Consider the following 20,146-nt stretch of genomic DNA (forward strand, 5'->3'; position numbering starts at 1 on the left):
GCCATTGCTATATGTCAGTTCAATTAGCTGCTGATCTGGCATATTGGGGATAGTTTATTAAATGTATTAAATGGTGTACTGTGATGAGCTTGCCAAGGACTATAGGGAAAAAAAACTTGTATTCTTAAAAGCATACCATGCACGGACTGAGCAAGATCTTTGATCTCATGAAAAACAGTAGAGCCCAATTTGGTCCTCTCTTCATGGAAGACCAAGAAATAGGCTAGTGAGTAAGAAAGCAAAAGTACAAGTTAGGAAAGGAAAGCAGAATTGGGATGCTGCCCCAGGAAGCAAGTGGAAGAAAGCATCTCTCTGTTCCCAACACTGCCTTGCCTAATTTGTGTGCCGATCAAGGACTCATGAATCACTGACGTTCCATTATGTTTTGTTTTTGAGACAGGGTCTCTCCATGGAGCCTTGGCTGTCCTGGAACTTACTGTATAAACCAGGTTGGCCTCGAACTCACAAAGATCCACCTGCTTCTACCTTCCAAATGTACTTAACCATGTCAATGTTACTGCAGTTCTTAGTATTTACAAACACATTCCTGATTCAGGTTTGTTATAAAGAGACAGGCAAAAGCTTAGGGAACTTTGAGTTTATGCCCAAAACCAAGTTTAGGTTTTCCAAATGCTGCACAATGCTTCTCAGAAAATGACACCAGAATGGCGTCTAAGCAAAGTATATACAAGACGCCCTCTGAGGAGCCTACTTGGTGTGTCGGAGACAATGCAAGTTGCTCCATTCATTATCCTTAAGACCTGAATCTTAGGTAAAGAGTTCTCAAGCTTGACCTGTCATATCCGGGCTCAGCTAGTGTTAACCACATATAGTGACATCTTAACATGGAACAATCTTTGAGTCATAGAAAGAGATGTTAGACTGATGCATGCTGCAATAGGGATGAACCTTGAAGCACTATGCTACAGAAAAGAACCAGTCACACAAGGGGACATAGTGTGTGGTTCATCCTCCATGCAGTGAACTGAAGTGACTACTTCACAGGCCTAGGTTTAAGTGATGAGTGATGGTTCTTATTATTTTTCTGTTGTTATTAAACACTCTTGACCAAAACCAATTGAGGAAAAGGAAGTTTGTTTTATTTTGTGTTTACAGATAATAGTCCATCATTTGAGTGAAGTCAAGACAGGAACCACAAAGGAGCACTAATTACTGACTCCCAATCAGCTACCTTTCTCATAAAGCTCAGGTCCACCTTTCTAGGGATGGTGCTGCCCACAGTGGGCTGAGACTTCCCACAGGAATCATTAATCAAAATAATATCTCACAGACATGATCAGAGGCCAGTGTAACATTTTTTAAGATTTATTTATTTATTTTATGTGAGTATACTGTAGCTGCCTTCAGACACACCAGAAGATGCCTTTAGATCTCATTATAGATGGTTGTGAGCCACTGTGTGGTTACTGGGAATTGAACTCAGGACCTCTGGAAGAGCAGTCAGTGCTCTTAACCACTGAGCCATCTCTCCAGCACAGCCAATGTAATCTTTTTTTTAAATTTATTTTCTATATTCTTTGTTTACATTCTAGAAGCCTTCCCCTTTCCCAGTCCCCCCCCCCATATGTTCCATAAGTCCTCTTCTCTCCATCCATTCTCCTGTCTTTCCCCCTCCCTTTTCTCTGTCCTGATACTTCCCTACTATGCTGGATCAAGCCTTTCCAGGATTAGGGCCCTCTTCTTCCTTCTTCATGGGAATCATTTGATATGCTAATTTTATCTTCAGTATTCAGAGCTTCAGGGCTAATTAATATCCACTTATCAATGACTGCATTCCATGTGTGTTCTTTTGTGATTGAGTTACCTTGCTGTGGTATATATATACACAATGGAGTACTATTCAGCAATTAAAGACAATGAATTCATGAATTTCCTAGGCAAATGGATGGAACTGGACAAACCCTTCTAAAGGATTAGAGAGAAAATGTGTATGAACAGTAGATATGATAGGAAAATCCTGGGAGAACTAAGAAAACACAAACCACAGTTGGCTAAGTGTTATAGAGGATAGATAGATAGATAGATAGATAGATAGATAGATAGATAGATAGATCAATTGATGTTTGACAAAGGAGCTGAAAACATCCAGTGGGAAAAAGATAGCCTTTTCAACAAATGGTGCTGGTTCAATTGGAGGTCAGCATGCAGAAGAACTCGAATTGATCCATTCTTATCTCCATGTACTAAACTTCACTCCAAGTGGATAAAGGACCTCCATGTAAAACCAGACACACTGAAACTAATAGAAAAGAAACTGGGGAAGACCCTTGAGGACATGGGCACGGGGGAAAAGTTCCTGAACAGAACACCAATAGCTTATGCTCTAAGATCAAGAATTGACAGATGGGACCTCATAAAATCACAAAGTTTCTGTAAGGCAAAGGACACTGTTAAAAGGACAAAACTGCAACCATCAAATTGGGAAAGGATAGTCACCAACCCTACAGCTGATAGAGGGCTAATATCCAATATATACAAAGAACTCAAGAAGTTAGACCCCAGGGAACCAAATAACCCTATTAAAAATGGGGTACAGATCTAAACAAAGAATTTTCACCTGAAGAAATTCAGATGGCCAAGAAGCACCTTAAGAAATGCTCAACATCATTAGTCATTAGGGAAATGCAAATCAAAACAACCCTGAGATTTTACCTTACACCAGTCAGAATGGCTAAGGTCAAAAACTCAGGAAACAGCAGGTGTTGGCGAGGATGTGGAGAAAGAGGAACACTCCTCCACTGCTGGTGGGGCTGTAAGATGGTACAACCACTTTGGAAATCAGTCTGGTGGTTCCTCAGAAAACTGGACATAACACTTCCGGAGGACCCTGCTATACCTCTCCTGGGCATATACCCAAAGGATTCCCCGGCATGCAATAAAGACACATGTTCCATTATGTTCATAGCAGCCTTATTTATAATAGCCAGAAGCTGGAAAGAACCCAGATGTCCCTCAGAGGAGGAATGGATACAGAAAATGTGGTATATTTACACAATGGAATACTACTCAGCAATTAGAAACAATGAATTCACAAAATTTTTAGGCAAATTGTTTGATCTGGAAAATATCATCCTAAGCGAGGTAACCCAATCACAAAAGAATACACATGGAATGCAATCTCTGATAAGTGGATATTAATTAGCCCAGAAGCTCTGAATACCCAAGGCACAAATCGCATAACAAATGACTCCCATGAAGAAGTATGGAGAGGGTCCTGATCCAGCCAATGTAATCTTAAAAGGCAAATTTTATGTCTTGTGGATGTTGAGTCAAATAAGCTACTCTCTTGGAAGCACACAGGTGTCAGGGTCCTCCCTGTGACCCTCCTACTCTGTGAATCTGTACAAGGCCTTGGAATCTGCATCCCTGTTAAAGTATTGACACTTCTGCTCCTAGACCACACTTTGAGAGCCACTGGCCTAGGCATATGCTGGAGTATAGGCAGGTTGTTCCCCAGCATCTAAGCTTGGGCATCAAGTGTATGCTGATCACTTGTTCCATTTCAGCTGTTCATCACAGGTAATCCAATGCTGACTTAAGTAATGAAAGAAATAGGGTCATTTTTAATCAGGAACTTGGAATCAAAAGACTTATTCAAACCTAAAGTCTGTCAGCCCCTGAGTAGAGAAGCCCATCATCCCTTTGCTCTCCTAAGATTGTTTTGAATGAACAATTAGGCCAAAATCTAACTCAGTGACTAGCCTTAGGAATTTATTGTCTTGTAGTACTAATACTGTAACAGAAAAAAAAAAGAATAATTAACCTGTTGTCTCCACATATGTGCCACAAAAAAAAAAAAAAAAAAAAAAAATGTACCGTGGGCCTGAAAATTCTAGGATCATTTCCTGGGAATTCTACAGGATTTAGGGAAATGGTTTGAAAGACTACCCACATGGCATTGGGTAGTCAGATGGAAAAGTTATCAGCAAGCACTAATCCTGGGGACCGTGGGTGGTATTCAGGCCATATCTGAATCCTCTTGGGACCCTCCATAGCTTAGAGTACAATGGAGTCTTAAAAACTACTTCTCAAATGTGTGAACAAGTAACAGGGAGTTTTGATGATAGCACCCATATCCACTGAGCTCTGCCATCATAGAAAACTCTAGGGCAGCAGACTAGGAGACAGAGTGATGCACTCTGCCTTGGTGAGTGTTCTCAATGTCACCTCCCTGGTGTAGCTAACCTGGAATGACAGCCTCCATCAGTGGCCATGCCACAGGCCCTGCAGCGGGTGCCTATGGCCACAGAGAGCAGATTCTAAGCCTGGCTCAGGGTTCTTTGGCACATTGTTCATGCTAATGAAGGAACTCATGACTCCATGAACCAGCAGTCTTTGGCTATATGCTCTGGCCACTAGGCACCCAGTGGCCTTTTGAGGTATAAAAGGTATTCTGATATTTTTTGATGATATATAGAGATCAGAATAGTATTATAATGAAAACAATCTGATATTTGGATTTTGTTATTCTCCCCTACTCTTTTGAGACTTGAAATAACTTCAGATTACTAACCTTTGTGTAGGGAGTAGCAGTCAGGGTCCATTAGCTTTAAGTTTTGATGCTTTCTTAGCACTGAACATCATTCCACTGAGCACCTTGGTATCTTAGGCTAGGGAGTTTGCTAAAAATTGGGAAATCAGGGTTAGAGTTTCTTAGGAAAGTGCCATCAAGAGTGTGCCAATTAAAATATGATCCTGTAAATGTCTCCATGGGGAGGTAAGGCGGAGTGCGCTAGACAACAGCCTGCCTGCTCACAAAGTCAAAACCTTCTGGGTTTCTGGCAGGCCAGTCGCTACCATTTTTGCTGCCTGAAGAGATGAGAGAATGTTTTTGTAAAACAGACCGGCAAAGCTTCATGGGTAAGGACACTCTGGTGTCTTCTCAGAATATCAGGACTTAGTCCTTGGCTGTGAATGACAAGGGATCCTCTTCTGGAGAAGGGGCTGCTTCTAGAGGTGTGTTACTGATGAATTTCCACCTAACTGCTGCCCATGCCATGGTGAGCTCTTCCCAGGATGTGTCCACACTGTCTTTATCTTGCCCTTTGTAGGGGCTCAGTTGCTCCCTTCATAGTGAGTTCTCTTTTGGGGTGGCCTACCCTCCGTATTAGCTCAGTGAGCATCCACTTTGCTTATGTCCCTCATCCCCATCCCTGTTTGTTATCCAAAGAGTTATCATAGGCAAGGGGGGTATCAGGGCTATCTATCAAGTGACTCAGGATTAGAGCAATTTCCTGGTATGCCTGAGGCCCTAGTTACCACCCCAGTACCAAAAATCAAGGAAAACTTATCTAAGGGAAGGAATGTAACGCCAAAAAAGACCCCAGGTTGGAGGAGGAAGAACTGAGGACCATGGCCAGCAGTCTTTGGGAGTTTTATCTAGCCAGCATGCTATGCTTTAGGGTAAGGGACAGATCTGTGATATGCGTAACTGAGCCTCAGAGTCAGCATCTTTGCTAGAACCTCACCTGGTATCTCAGGAGGGCAGTGCTGTTTTGCAGTTCCAACAGAGGCACTCTAAGGCATCAATGCAGGCATGGCAGAGGATACCCTTGAGAACTGGTCCTCACCTGCCACCTTGATTGAAACAGACCACTTGCTTTCTATTGAATACATCAGACTACCTGATCCACAGGCTCCTGCGGCTTCTGTTGTCTCTGCCTCCCTTCTTATCACAGGAGTGCTGGGAGTATAGACACACAAACTGCTGAATGTGGGTTCTGGGGGTCTGACCTGAGGTCCTCACATTTGCATTATGAGCACTTTACTGAGCCATCTCCCCATTGCCAGACCTTCCCATCAACTTGGCCCAGAATCTTTTCTAATTAACCTGGGCACTCTCCAGAGACTGGCCTCTTCTGGAGGGATCTGGACACAGCCTGCTACCATAGCACCTAGCTGTGTATGTCTGAGAATGAAGTTCAGGCCCCAAGGGCCTCATGGATGGGTGCTCTCAAACAAAAGAGAAGGCCTGCCCTAGTCCTTGGCTAAGCTGCCTCCTTTGCAAAGGACCACCTTCAGCACCTCGAATAATATACTGGTCTCTGCCACACCACACCTTTCTAAATTGAAGATGTTATACTCTGTTGTTCACAGGAGCTTTTCTGCATTATTTTGATATCGCAAACTAATCTATCTGCCAAGGAAAAGTACAAAGATTCAAAAGGAAACTTTGTTACAGCCCTGTTCATCAGTCTCAACTTACCGTCTTCCTGTCTGGGAAAGCAGGACTCATTATCATTTGTTTATTTGTGGTTTGAATTATACTCCAATTAACCTGAAAGTGAAGGCAGGCAGGGGGAGGGGAAGGTACAGAGGAATGCCTGGTGTTATCAGCTTGGCTGCATGAACCCTCAGGCCCAAAAACTATTGCCAAACTCAGTCATGATGTGGCAGTTTCTCTGCCATATTTAGGGAGATGTAGTTGCATGTGTTGACCTGGCCAAACTGACTGAAATCCAATTATAACGTCATCCTGTAAATGTCTCCATAGGGAGGTATGCCGGGGCGTGCTGGACAGTAGCCTTGCTTCCTCACTAAGTCATAAAACCTGGCTTTCTAGCAGGCTGATCCTCATCATCTTGAATCCCTCAAGAGATTAGAAAATGCATTTTTAAGAAAGAATGGTGTACTTTGTATTGGGACAACTGTATTAGTCTGTTTTCTGTTGCTATCACAGAATGTTGCTGATGCGTATGCCTACGGTTTAGAGTTTGTTCAAAGGCACGGTGCTGACATCTATGTCCTTGATAGGGTCCTCATGGCAAGAGGCATCACAGTGGCAAAGGGCTTGCAAAAGGAATGGAGCATGTGGCAAGATATGGAAGCAAGAATGATTCCAAGCCAAGCTTGTTCTTTTGATGTCTCATTCTAGTCAGGGTTTCTCCAGAGTTCCAACCCTTCTGGTGGTGGCATTCCACCTTCCCGGAGGCACTACCTGTGAAAGGCCCCTGACCTCTCAGCAACAGATCATTGGAGCTACTACCAGTATATGTAATAACCCCTAGGGGGACTCGCTAAACCATACCTATAGCAATGGCTACTCTAGGAAAATGTCCCCAGTTCTCCGTGACTCTCTAGAAATGTGCTTTTCTCATTCTGGGAGTCAGGACCAGATACCACATCAAGCTCCTCCAGTTCCTGGTCGCTTGAGAAAAAGGGAAAGAAAGACTCAAGAAAGGAATAGTCAATTTAGCACCACAGAGCCAACATCACTCCTGCTCACAGGCTACTGCCAAGAATTAGTCACATGGTCCACTCAGGGGCCAAAGGCCTGAGCAGTTCTTCTAGACCCCAGAAAGAAACCAGCGCTTTGTGAAAGACTCCACCACATTCATTCCAGCCATGGAATGTATAGACGAGACCAAGATCTATGTTCTGGACTGCCTCCATTTGCTTAGAGCTGTGTCAGAGAAAGACAATGGCTCAGTCTTCATGGGCCTAGATGTCAATATCAACCTAATCTATAGTGGGACAGACCATATGGCCCCTGAACACATAGAAACAATACATACCATCATGCGTGCCATTTTCCTCTGTGTATGTATCAATAAAGGCATTACTATGTGCCTGCCCGTCTGTGTACCAAAGACTATCTGAGGAGAACTTTGGCCCAGCCTGGTGGGCCAAAAGTTCAAGTGAAGGGAAAAGGCACAAGCAGGGAGGGGGGAAGTGCCTCTGACACCTCTGGGGCTGCTGCTGCTGCTGTCACTGCTGCTGCTGCTGTCACTGTTGCTGCTGCTCTAGTGGTGGTGGTGGTGGTGGTAGTGCTGCTGCTGCTGCTGCTGCTGCTGCTGCTGCTGCTGCTGCTGCTGCTGCTGCTGCTGAGCTGAGCATGCTTGCTAGGGGAGCTTCTGATGGTGAAAACGTAGGGAGAATGTTCTCTTCCCAGTCAGTGTTACAGCTCTTGTGACAAATGCTCTCAGACAGTGGAGTAATCCTCACACATCTTTATCCCTTCTGGATAGGATCTTATATGCAGTTTGGGGGTGGATTGGGTCTGACATCAGTGCTTCTATGGGCTTGGCCTGAGATGCCTCATCTACATGAGGAGGGACGTGTGGATGCTGTCCCTATGTAGCTGATGGCCACAATTCTCTCTCTGTGGCCACATGACCGGGGCTCGGAGTTGGAAGCAGGTAAAGCTCCTACCCTCCCTTCTGGGTCCGGGGCTTCAAGCCCTAGCTCAGTCTTACTAGGCTTCTTCTCACAGTCCACTGCCCCACATGGGTCTTTGTTATAAATTCTAGACCCTAAGACTTCATTTCCTACAGCATCACCTCTGTGGTGGTGTGATTGAGAATGGCCTATGATAGGCTTATAATAGGCTTATAAGTTTGTATACTTGGTCCTCAGTTGGTGGAACTGTTTGGGAAAGATGAAGGTGTGGGCTCGTTTGGAAGAGGTATGTCACTGGAAGCAGGCTTTGAGGTTTCAAAACACTCTTGCCATCCCCTGTCTCTCTCTCTCTCTCTCTCTCTCTCTCTCTCTCTCTCTCTCTCTCTCTCTCTCTCTCTCTCCTCCCTCCCTCCCTCCCTCCCTCCCTCCTTGTCCCCCCTCTCTCCCTCTCCTCTTCCCCCTCCTCACTTCTCTCTTCCTCCTGCTTGTGGATGCAGATGTGAGATCCAGCTGTTCCTGCCACCACACCTTTGGTCCACCATCATGGACTCTGATCTTCTGAAACCATAGCCCAATCAAATGATTTCCTTTACAGGTTGCCTTGGTCATAGTATTTTATCACAGTAGTCAAAAGGTAACTAATACCTCCCTGGAGAACTAGTAATAGCACTATACAGTATGACTGTCTAAAGCTACTGATGTGAAATTATCAAAAACAAATGAACAGCTGGGCAGTGGTGGCACACGCCTTTAATCCCAGCACTTGGGAAGCAGAGGCAGGCAGATTTCTGAGTTCAAGGCCAGCCTGGTCTACAGAGTGAGTTCCAGGACATCCAGGGCTACACAGAGAAACCCTGTCTTGAAAATAAAAACAAAAACAAAAAAACAAATGAACAAACAAAAATAAAAAACAAAAAATAAACACTTTGTTTTTTATAAAGCCCTCTTCCTCATCCTATGGGAATGGATGCCAGGACTATTTGACAGTGCTTCATTTGACCATCGTAAGCAAATCCTGTTCATTGAAAAAGCTGTGAGAATCCATATGTTACTGTACTGGCGACCTAGGTCATAGCACTTGAAGGCAGGGATGGCTGCTGGTGCCTGTGTGACTCACTGCAGTCTTTCCTTCTCAGGTTCCCATTCCCCATGGTGTTCAGCAGCTGTAGCAGGAAGGACCTGGAGGCTAGCCTGGAGAAGGGAATGGGGATGTGCCTCTTCAACCTACCAGAGGTCAAGCAGGCCTTTGGGGGCCGGAAGTGTGGAAACGGCTATGTGGAAGAGGGGGAAGAGTGTGACTGTGGAGAGCCGGAGGTAAGGGGTCTTTCTCCATGGTACCTGCCTTTGCCTCTGACTGGGAGGATGGAGGTGCTTGGGCCAGCTCAGGCAGCAAAATGAACAAGCCAAAAACTGGTGCTAGGAGGCAGGAGAGGTGGCTCACTTGTTTAAGGGCTTGTTTAAGGGCTTGCCCAGCAACCAGGAGAGCCTGAGTTCCTCAAAGCCTACATGGAAAAGCTGGGTGTGATAGTGTGTGCCTGCAGTCCCAGCACCAGAGATTGGCAGAGATAGGCAGATCTTCAAAACACACTGACCTTTTAGCCTCATCTAATAGGTGAGCCCTAGAGGCCTCAGTGACCTCCCATTCCAAAACAACAAAGAGGACAGAACCTGAGGAATGATAGCTGAAGTTGACCTCTGGCCTACATACAAACCACACACACATACACATACTCTCTCTGTCTCTGTCTCTCTCTCTCTCTCTCTCTCTCTCTCTCTCTCTCTCTCTCTCTCTCTCTGTCTGTCACACACACACACTTAGGGGGAGAAAAAGAGGGCAAATGATCTAGTAGTGAGGATATCCCATATGGCCACCTTGAAGAAGTACCCCATAGTTGGTGGCTGTTTGTAACATTAGCCGTGTAATGGAGTCTACTGTAGCACTTGGCTTTAATAGGTGAGTGCCTTCTCCATTGAAGGATGCCCGTTCTCAGGTGAAATGAGAGTAACAAAAAGCATTTATCTCAGAGACTCTTGGAAAACAAAGCCCTGGGCACCTCGCTTCTAAGAGCCTGTAAGTACCATGCCTTTCTCTCTGAAAAACCTGCTGTGAAAAGGGAGTGTGGCTAAGCAGTGCTGAGCTGAGCTTTCTGTCTGGCTGAGATTGTTTGGAAGTCTCCTCTGCACGCACAGCTGAGGCTCCAGAGGCTCCGGCCACTCAGCCTGTCAGTTCTCAGAAGCATCAAGAAAAAGCGTTCGTCTCCTGTTCCAGGCTTATTGGCCCCTGCTTTCCAGCCACTCTCTGGGAAGTTCCCTAATTGTATAGGCCCACGTTGAAGCCGGTCAACAGGAAACACAAAAGTCACTTTCCATTCTCTAAAGAGTCTCGAGAAAGGACAGCAAAGAGAACACTGCCACCTCCCAGCATTACATGAGCTCAGAGGGGATTGTATTCAGAGTGAACCAAAGCAAGAGACTTGTAGAGCAGACAGGCTGGTGCTCCTTCCACGAGAAACCTGTGCAAGCCAGAGTGGGAGACAGCTTCTCAGAGGTCTCCTTTGGAAGGAGAACCCCAGGAAACCAAGCTGGGACAGGAAGCCAGAGCACCTCAGATATTCCATGCCCATCCCAGAAATAATAGAATCTTCATGTTAGCCCATCTCCAGGTCCCCCCAGAAGGCTCCACACCAGCAGGACGTTTTTATTCTCACAAGAACAGAGAGAAAATGTGCAGGGGGTGGGGGGCAATGGGTGAGCAGATGGCATGAGGAGACATAGAGGTAGTTTTGTGTCCTTGACAAACTCAGAGCTTATCCGCGATAATGACCTTGTCCACGGCATCCACCGCAGTGGTTAATTTTGCTCATAGTGAGCAGGGAGCCGCTGCTAGCTAGGAGCAAGTCCTAATTACAGAACGTTACAGAATGGCTTTGGGAGTAGCAGAGGAAAAAATGAAGCCATCGTGGGATAGTGTGTGCAAAGGGGAAACGTCCCTTGGAGGCCTTGTTAATTGCTTAAAGAAACAACCCAATTAGTTTAAATTACCCACATTTCTCAGGAGAGGCCATGTTGACTTAAGACAGTTTGTCTTTGATCTGAGTGCCTTATAATTATTTATTAATGCTGATAAATCTGATGGTTCTTCATGGAATCATGAAGACTGAGATTTGGAATTCCTCCACTGGCAACCATTCACCCGTCTGCCTTCAATGCCATGTACCACTACCACTGCGTCCACGGCTATCATCACTGCCCTCTGCATCGTCATCATATCATCTCATCCTCTCACTGCTATTTCCACCATCAGCTGCCATCTCCACAGCTTCCATCACTGCCCCCAACATACCCGCATCACTACCGCCCTCATTACTTCTGCCACACCAGTGTCCCTGCCACCACCATCACTATTGCTTCATCCTGACCATCATCACCTACATCCTCTGCATTATCACCACCAGCAGCTCACCACCAGCACCAGCATATCAGCAGGTCCCCGAGTTCCTACCGTAGCTACTCCATTCTACTGCTCCTCCATCATCTCCACAAAGGAATCCTACAGCCATGGCTGAACACTTGATCTTGCTGCAGGGACCTCCCTACACTGTGTTGATTGTGACAAACTCATTAAATGGAGCCAAATTCTGCTTGCATGTAGTTCCTGACTTGGTATTTCTGCGGTTAGGGTCCTCATTTCCCATTAAGAGGTTTCTTGATATTTTAAGAAAACCCCCTTCCCCTCCTCTAAAGCTCTTCCTCCCAAGAACCCTGTTAGCATCACAGTGAACCTTCTGCCTTGAGTGGTAGTGTTATTTTAGTGGACTCTTTATGCTTCCTGTCTAGGTTCAGATGTCACCTGTGCTTAGCCATGGGTTCTACTTTTTTGTTCAGTTGCTATTAGAAAGCAACCCACATTTCCTCAGCTTCCATTTCCAGGTCACAATCCGTCACTGAGGAGAATCAAGCAAGAACTGGAAGCAGAAGCCGTGAAGGAGGGCTCACTCTTGGGCCCATGCTCAGACAGCTTTCCGCCCAGAACCACCTTCCTGGGGATTGGCACTGTCCACAGTGAGCCAGGCCATCCTAAACCAATTAACAGTCAAGACAATCCCCCACAGACATGCCTGCAAGCCCCTTGATTGAGACTCCCTTCTCGGATGACTCTAATGGGTGTCAAGTTGCCAGTTCAAGCTTACAAGGATACCAAACTTCTCTGCCCAAGACTTTTGGTCAAACCTATTACCTAGGTTCTTTTTCCTGGTCCTCTGTGCTCAGGCCCTGAAGACATGCCTCCTGCTATTAACAGCATCAAACTATGCATTCCCCAGTGCAAGGAGGGACTTGGCATGTCACACCAGGGAAGCAAGGGAACAACAGATCTAAGCAGTATATGCCCACACACAGCTGGAACAAGCCTGTGCCCCCTCAGTCCCAGAAGTAAGGCCGTAGCTTTACCCCAGTGCATGATGATTAAGATTCCCCATCTGCTCCCCACAGCCCAGGAATAAGCAATTGGTCCTTGCACCAGGTTCTATAATGGCTTCATCATTCTTTCTGATTCCGAGACCTGGCATTCACTGGCTCTGCTGCTTCTCTGCTGACTAGGAAGATAGCAAACAGTAGTAGGAAAGGAATCTGTGTCTTTCTGAGAAATATGGTAATACAGAAGAAGTAGATTTGGGGTTGTTAAAAACTGTTGCCACCTTCTGGTAGAAGGCATGAAGGATGTCCTGATAACTCACCCTTCCAACCAACAAGGCTGGGAACACACAAGACCCCATGGAGGATGCCAGTCCCTCACACATCTTTTAAACTTCATTATTTCTTTCATGTGATTGATCCCCTTTGAAGTCTTTCCACATGGATATATTTCCTTCGGAGCTGCTGTTTACATTCCTAATGATTTGAGGGCAGATAGGAGGAGGCCTTACAAGTATTTCAGCCTCGGATATCAGATGGCTGTTTTAACTCAGTAACGGAGTTAAACTGCAAAGGAAAACTCTGATTCAGCTAGTACAGCATTAGGGAAGTCACCGAGACCAGAACAGTGCTCCTGCGCATTCCATGGCACTGGTCCAAGATGCAATTAATGGGATCCTTAAGGAGGAAAAAGTTTCTAAACTTGTATAGAGTTGTAACCCCATAAGCTAAAACCCCTCACTGTCATGAAAGCTGCCGCAGTGACTTCTGGTTGGCAGTTTTATCTTACTGTATACATTACATGTCCCGGATGTTTATAAAGTCCTCAAACAGATTTAAAACTTAACAACTTTGGCAGTATGCATGGAAGGAGCAGACGTAAACCGTGCTTGACAGACCAGTTCGTGGAGCTGCACGTGGGAGGCTGGTCAGGTATCTAGGGATGCCTTAAATTGTCCTAATCACTGGCTAATTTAGTAATTATGTCTGGGATACAAATAAGTTCATTCACAAGAGAGAGTCTTAAGGATTAACCTATATTATACAATTAGACATGGGTGTGATAAGCCTCGTGCTGCCTGGTTCTGTTAGAAGTTCTTCAGAGCACATCAAAAATAGAAGGTTGAGGACTTGGGCAGTACTAAGCATTCTATGACATTTTCTTCTAAATTGCACAGATTCCAAGCTACCAAGGATACTCTAATGCTCACAGACTTCAGAGATTCACTACACAAAATGATACAGACCTTCTGCTAAAACAGGCAAAGGATGTCGATCCACGTCTCTCTTTGCCATGTGCTCCCATGGTGCACAAGATACTAAAGGAGATAAATTTCTTCCTCGCTTTTGTTTCAGAGAGCATGATACAGTTTTTTTTTTTTGGGGGGGGGGCTTATCCATTTGGACACCCTGAAATAGGCATGCTCAAACCAGATATGGTGGCCTAAGCCTACAATCCCAACACCAAGGATGCAGAAGCAGTAGGATTGCCTGCCACAGATTACAAAGGCAGTACCTTGCCAGCCAGGGCCACATAAAAAGAACTAGTCTCCAAAAATAAGAAAGAAGGCTGGTGATACAGCCTAATATGAAGAGTGCTTGCCTTGAATCCATGAGTCCTTCAGTTCTTTAAATAGTATAAGAGAAAGAAAAAAAGGAAAAGAGAGAGAAAATGAAGGAAAAGAGAAAATGAAAGAAGAGAGGGAGGGAGAGAGGGAGGAATGGGAAGAGATCAAGGGAAGGGTAAAAATAAAATAAAATGAGAACTCTTAGCACCAGCATCCTTCAGTCTCATTCTGACATCCAGTCCTCCTCCCAGAATGCCCTAGGCCAAACACCTACCTTTGCTGAACGAGGGTTCCTTCCTCACTCACCTAGCTAGACCACAGGGCCCTAGCCTGAATTTTGTCCTCAGTTCATCTGCATACTCCAAATCAAAAGTAAACCACTACCCCCTTTTTTTAAACAAATATTCCAGGCAAGTGCAGTGCCACTGAACTGTATCCCTATCCCTCTCAGAAGGGTTAATTCTTGAAGGTCACATCTATACATGTATTTTTAAATGAGCAATTTCCAAGTCTTTCAATGATTCTGGCACAGTTCATTACAACATGGCCTTCAGGAAGAATCCCCTGCTGATCTGAGGAGCTCCCAGCTTCCCCAGGTCTCCTCCTGTGAAGGATACTTGAGTGCTCCTGGTAACACCAGACCTGGTGGTTCACAAACACTTAACAGACACTTTGCTCTTACGCCAAGGAAAACAGTTCTGGGGCAGGTTTTCAGCTCAAGATCTGAGCGGCCTTATCCTTGGCTGTCATTTGGGTTGTGACATTTGCATTCCGAGAGTCACTTCATATGACCCTTCAAATGGATCCCATTCCCCCTCCTCAGGAATGTACCAATCGCTGCTGCAACGCTACCACTTGTACTCTGAAGCCAGGTGCTGTGTGTGCACATGGGCAGTGCTGCGAAGACTGTCAGGTGAGTTCAGCTTAGCCTGAGGTTGCCAACCGGTCTGGGTGGCTCCAGTCTGGCACAAGCAGAGCAGTAGGGTGAGCTGGTTCCTCAAGTTCATCTCATCCTGAGGAACTGCCCTTTCACTGGTTGGTACCATCTAGCTGCTCTGTTAACCACCTGGTCTGGTTAAAAAATGCACATTTTAATTGCTAATTCTCTGTGATAAATTGTCTGTGGGCTAAAAACTAATAGGACTGAGGAAACCCAAGCTCAACCTTAATGTGCCATTTATGCTAATGAGGGTCTTGGCTCCATGAGGAGAACAACGGGAGGAGAACCTCGCCCTAGCCCTGTTGCTCTGCCTCATGCCAGGCTTACCTGCCTGACACCAGTGTCTGGCATCTGGCAGGTAGCAGAGGACCTTATGCTGGTGGTTCCTAGGATGCCTGTGCCAACAGAAAGTGCAGGCCACCCTGAGTGCGAGAATGGCAGTTTCCTTATGTTCTTCCTTAGGCATTTTCACCATTAATCCTGTTTATTCTGACTGTATGTCTGACAGGGGAGAGGCCTGAGCATTAGCAGCTCCCAGGATAGACTTTTATGCCTTGATACTTAAGCAATGGATCTTGGCACAAAGATTGCAGGAAACTCCCTGTTATCCACCCCACCCAAGCACATCATTTAGAAGTACATTATAATGATATGTATTTGGCCTCTCCTGATGCTCACTAAGTTCTGGAGAATGCTGTAAGAAGTTAGCACCCCCAGGTGCCCACTTACTACTGCAGGAGAGTGCCAGGAAGGGGATGAGAGACGGTGAGGGCAGCTGAGCCTACACTCGTGTGCTGGTGCCCAACGACCATCTGATTTTGTAGCATTCAAGCAATCCCTTCCATGCTTCAGACCTTCCAGGAGTTAGCTTCCAGGAGTTAGCAGCCTTGGAGCCTTTGGGAGTACACAGGCCAAGCAGGCCTGGGGACTCGGTGGTCTTGATTATGTAACTCAGACAAACCACCCTGAACCTTAATTTCTCCAGCCCCAAAATGAGATGAGATGCTAGTCAGAGGTCTAACAGACCTCACTGGTAGCCACTCCCACTGCTGCTGCCACTTCCTGGTCCTCATCCTCCCCTACCCTCCCAGCTCCCCTTCACCCCCACTCCAGATTTCCCCACAAAGTCAGAGAGGGCCCCAGCTCTTTAATGGGTTGACAGCTTACCATTGCTATTGGGATTCTGATCTTGCTAATGTTGCTACCTCCCCAGCAAATGCCAAAAGATAAGGACAAGTGTCAACATAAAGCACGTGATAGTGTCAGCAACATGAGAAAAGTCCACCTGCTCAACATGAGGATCAACAAGAGCCATCTTATCTAGTCCTTGGAGAACCCTAGTGTTCCCTGTTGTTCCCACATGAGCTATTCTTGGTTGCCCATACAGCCTCTTAACACAAATGTAAACCATGCAAAACCATTTTAAAAGAGCTCTCTATCGTCAGAGGGGATGGCTTTGAAATCTCCACCTGTTGGTGTGACTGTAGTGGGTAGCCCGGGAGAGTAGGTCTGCCCCAGGAGAGCTACTGAAGGATGCTTCCTTCTACTCAGCACATGTGCTAAAAGCCACCTTGTCATTTCAGCTGAAGCCTCCAGGAACTGCATGCAGGGGCTCCAGCAACTCCTGTGACCTCCCAGAATTCTGCACAGGGACTGCCCCTCACTGTCCAGCCAATGTATACCTACATGATGGCCACCCGTGTCAGGGAGTGGACGGTTACTGCTACAACGGCATCTGCCAGACACATGAGCAGCAGTGTGTCACACTCTGGGGACCAGGTACGTGGCCTCTCCCAGCTCTGTGAGGGACACTGGAGAGGTATGCTTTATGCGCGTGAGTCTGTCTTTGCTCCGTGGGGGATTCATCCATGCATGCCCATTCTGCTCGGCAAAGAAGCTGAAGAAACTCTGAGACAAGAGGTCTGCTTCTACAGGAAGCACAGCTAAGATTTAAGCCTGGTCACCTGGTTACCTGGTCACCTGGTTACCTGGTCACCATGACCCAACATCTAGGTGTACCTCCCATGAGCAAATGAAGCCTGGATCTAAAGTCTCTTTAAGGTTATAAAATAATAATAACTGATTAGAGCTTGCAGGGGAGGAGACCCTTCATGTATGACTCCACTCCTAAGTCAGCTCCAGGGCCTCTTAGGGCAGCCTCAACACTTAGTCTGTCTCAGAGCCTCACTACTGCAGAGTCGCCCAGACCCCCAAGCCTTACTACCTGGGAATCTCACTACCCAGGGCCCTCACCCTACTCCAGAAGCCTCACTACCACAGGGGCTTTATTACTAGGAGATCTCACCACCCCAGGGAGTGCCCCATAACCTGGAACCTACTCTGGATCTGTTCCATTTATAGCTCTCAGGATCCTGGCTGGGAATCCCACTGGGAATGTTTTCTGAGTACATTGCTGTCCTTTCTTTCCACTGTGCTTGGCTGAGGCCTTCCTTGAAGCTGGGCGATGACCTCAGACCTGGCCAGAGGCCCCAGTGCCAGCAAGGCCACTCTGGTCAGCCAGACTCAGTCCCATGGCTGAGCCAGCTCTTGGAGAAAGCAGAGAATTTCTGCAAGGTTCTGGTTTCCAAAGGGATAAAGGAGTGGAGTAAGACAGAAAGTGATAACTAAACACAGAAGTCTGTTTTTAACTGCCACATGGATACAACGCCCAGACTTAGAGAGTCCTCGATACCCAGCAAAGATGCCCCCTCACTTGAAACTTTCTGAGGAAGAAGAACATGTGGGATGGACACAGTAGCTCCCACAAGTGGATGTGCCAGAGATATAGAACAATGAGCCCTGAGACTCCTTTTCCTTCACACTTCCGCTTTAGAGGCTGAATGCTTGCTGGCCCTCTTACCAGAGCCCATGAGATCATGCAGATGAAGGCAAGGTACCACCGTTGGCAAGCACTGGAAAGACACTCATTATACCGGTATCAAATGGTCATGGGATTCTGAATGGATCTCAGACACCTTTTAGCCAAGCAAGGTCACTTTAGGACAGGGGCTACTGCAGCAGGCCTCAGACATCTCTAATGGACCTCCACTGTTAGCCCTTCTATAGGCAGGAAGCTCTCATCTAAAGCTACAGTGGCTATTCTGCTGCTCCCTTTATGGGAGCTATCCTTGGCCAGCACACCCAGCCCTTGGAGCTTTCCAGTGCCCAGCTATGCTTTAAGACCTGGCCCCAGCACCAGAATGAGATCAGATGGAACAGCACAGTGTTCCCCAAGCCATTGTGCTATGTAACTCTGCCGGCTGTCATGGTGACCAAGACAGGTATTTATCAAGGGGAAATAAATTAAAAAGGAGGAGGAGACAGACAGGCAGACAAACAGAGATTGAGAACAGTAGGGCTAGGAGATGGCTCAGTCAGTAAAGTACTGACCAAGCAAACATGAAGACCTGAGTCCTGATATATATTTGCATACACACACACACACACACACACACAAACACGCGCGCGCGCGCATACACACACACACACACACACACACACACACACACACACGCATACACACATGCATACACATACACACACAGTAGAAGCTGACATGGCAGCACAAGACTGTAGTTCCTGCAGTGGGGACACAGAGACAGAGGATCCCTAGAGTTTACTTTAGGCAGCCTACCCAGTCACCAAGCCCTTATACATGAGAGAACCTGTCTCAAAAATAAGGGAAAGAAGCGACAGAGGAAGACAGCCAATGTCGACCTCTGACATCACATGCATATACAAGGCGTGGGCCAGGGAGTGGAGAGGGGCGTGGACAGAGACAGAGATGGGTGCATACTACATATGCAAAAAACAGTCTGATTGACAGATGAACTTCTCAAAAGCAAGAGCATCAACCTTCTTGAATGTTCCACATCATGTGGCTGAAGCTGAAACCTGGCAGCTTTTATAATCTGCACACCTTCCTGAGGAGGGGGGCAGCCCCAAGGACCCCCCCAACACTCTCTCTCTCTCTCTCTCTCTCTCTCTCTCTCTCTCTCTCTCTCTCTCTCTCTCTCTCTCACTTAGCTTCTCTCTCCCAACCTCCTTCTTCATGGTGGCTGGGAAGGACTTGGCATAGGTGCAGTGGCATCACCAGGGGTGGTTCTTTGCACAGAGCACTGAGGAGGTCAGATTGGCCAGATCTGGGGATCTACCTCAGGCAGTGACTCCCTGGGTTTCAATGTAGCCTCACCAGACCTTTCTCAACACAGATCATAAAAGAATATCCTCAGAAGAGAGGAGGCACAGAAGGCCTCCAGCTGTGGCCATGGCTTCTTGGAACTCATACCTCCCCTTGCAGTACAGCATGGCCCTTTTCCTCCACATTGGTGGGACTGTCTGGCTTTTCAATGAAGGACACTATATGTGTTCCCTGTGTGCACAGCCTTAGTAGCCCAGGACAAGCAAGTGACAACTTACAATCCTGAGGATCAGAGTCCTCTTATCTGTGTGCTGGCAGAACCTAGCACATCCTTTGGGGTTTATATAAAAGGCTCTGAGAGGACAGGACAATGGGTAAGATGTGGTAGGGACAGGAGAGATAGCCTGGATTGGGGGGGAGAGTGGCCAAGTTGAAGTAATCTGAGAGAAACTGCCATACAGTGGCCATCTGGAAGAGGCTACTAGTGTTTCCAGCATTCAGGATGAGGTCTCGGGCACCCAGGGCTGGCAGGGCCAAGGCAGGAAGTCCAGGGAGTTCTGTCTGTATGGAACTGTGACTTGGACAACAGCAGAGATTCTCATCTCTGTTCATTCTCTGGTTTGTTAAATATTTGCTGACGTCCTGCTGGGTGGAAGGTGCTGACTTCCACCAAGAGCCTGCTGTGCCAGAGGAACATACTTTCTCTGGTCCCAGCATGCTTTGCTCAGGATGTGAGTCCCTCAATATCCCAACCTCTCTACCACTACTCCTAAGCCCTGCCCTGGGTGGATGTACTCCCAGGGGCAGAGGTGACTTCCTTGGCTGGGGCCCTGGCCAGCCAGATGTGCTGGACCAGTTGGTTCAAATGAACTTTCCATGACTCAGGAAGGAAGCCTTTGTCCAGGATACATTTGCAGTGTCTCATCTTCCTATTTAGCAGCAAGA

The 20,146-nt window shown here is 46.7% G+C and overlaps 1 protein-coding gene across 1 annotated transcript in view; it reads left to right on the plus strand.

Moving 5' to 3' along the window:
• Positions 1 to 20,146, plus strand: part of Adam12 (ADAM metallopeptidase domain 12) — a 329,625-nt gene that overhangs the window by 274,512 nt on the left and 34,967 nt on the right. The window contains exons 13-15 of the mRNA XM_052174478.1: positions 9,276 to 9,453; positions 14,944 to 15,033; positions 16,644 to 16,839. Of these exons, the coding sequence (XP_052030438.1) occupies positions 9,276 to 9,453; positions 14,944 to 15,033; positions 16,644 to 16,839 (464 nt within the window). The remainder of the gene's footprint in view (positions 1 to 9,275; positions 9,454 to 14,943; positions 15,034 to 16,643; positions 16,840 to 20,146) is intronic.

Source organism: Apodemus sylvaticus, chromosome 1, assembly GCF_947179515.1.
Source record: "Apodemus sylvaticus chromosome 1, mApoSyl1.1, whole genome shotgun sequence".
Classification (NCBI taxonomy): domain Eukaryota; kingdom Metazoa; phylum Chordata; class Mammalia; order Rodentia; family Muridae; genus Apodemus; species Apodemus sylvaticus.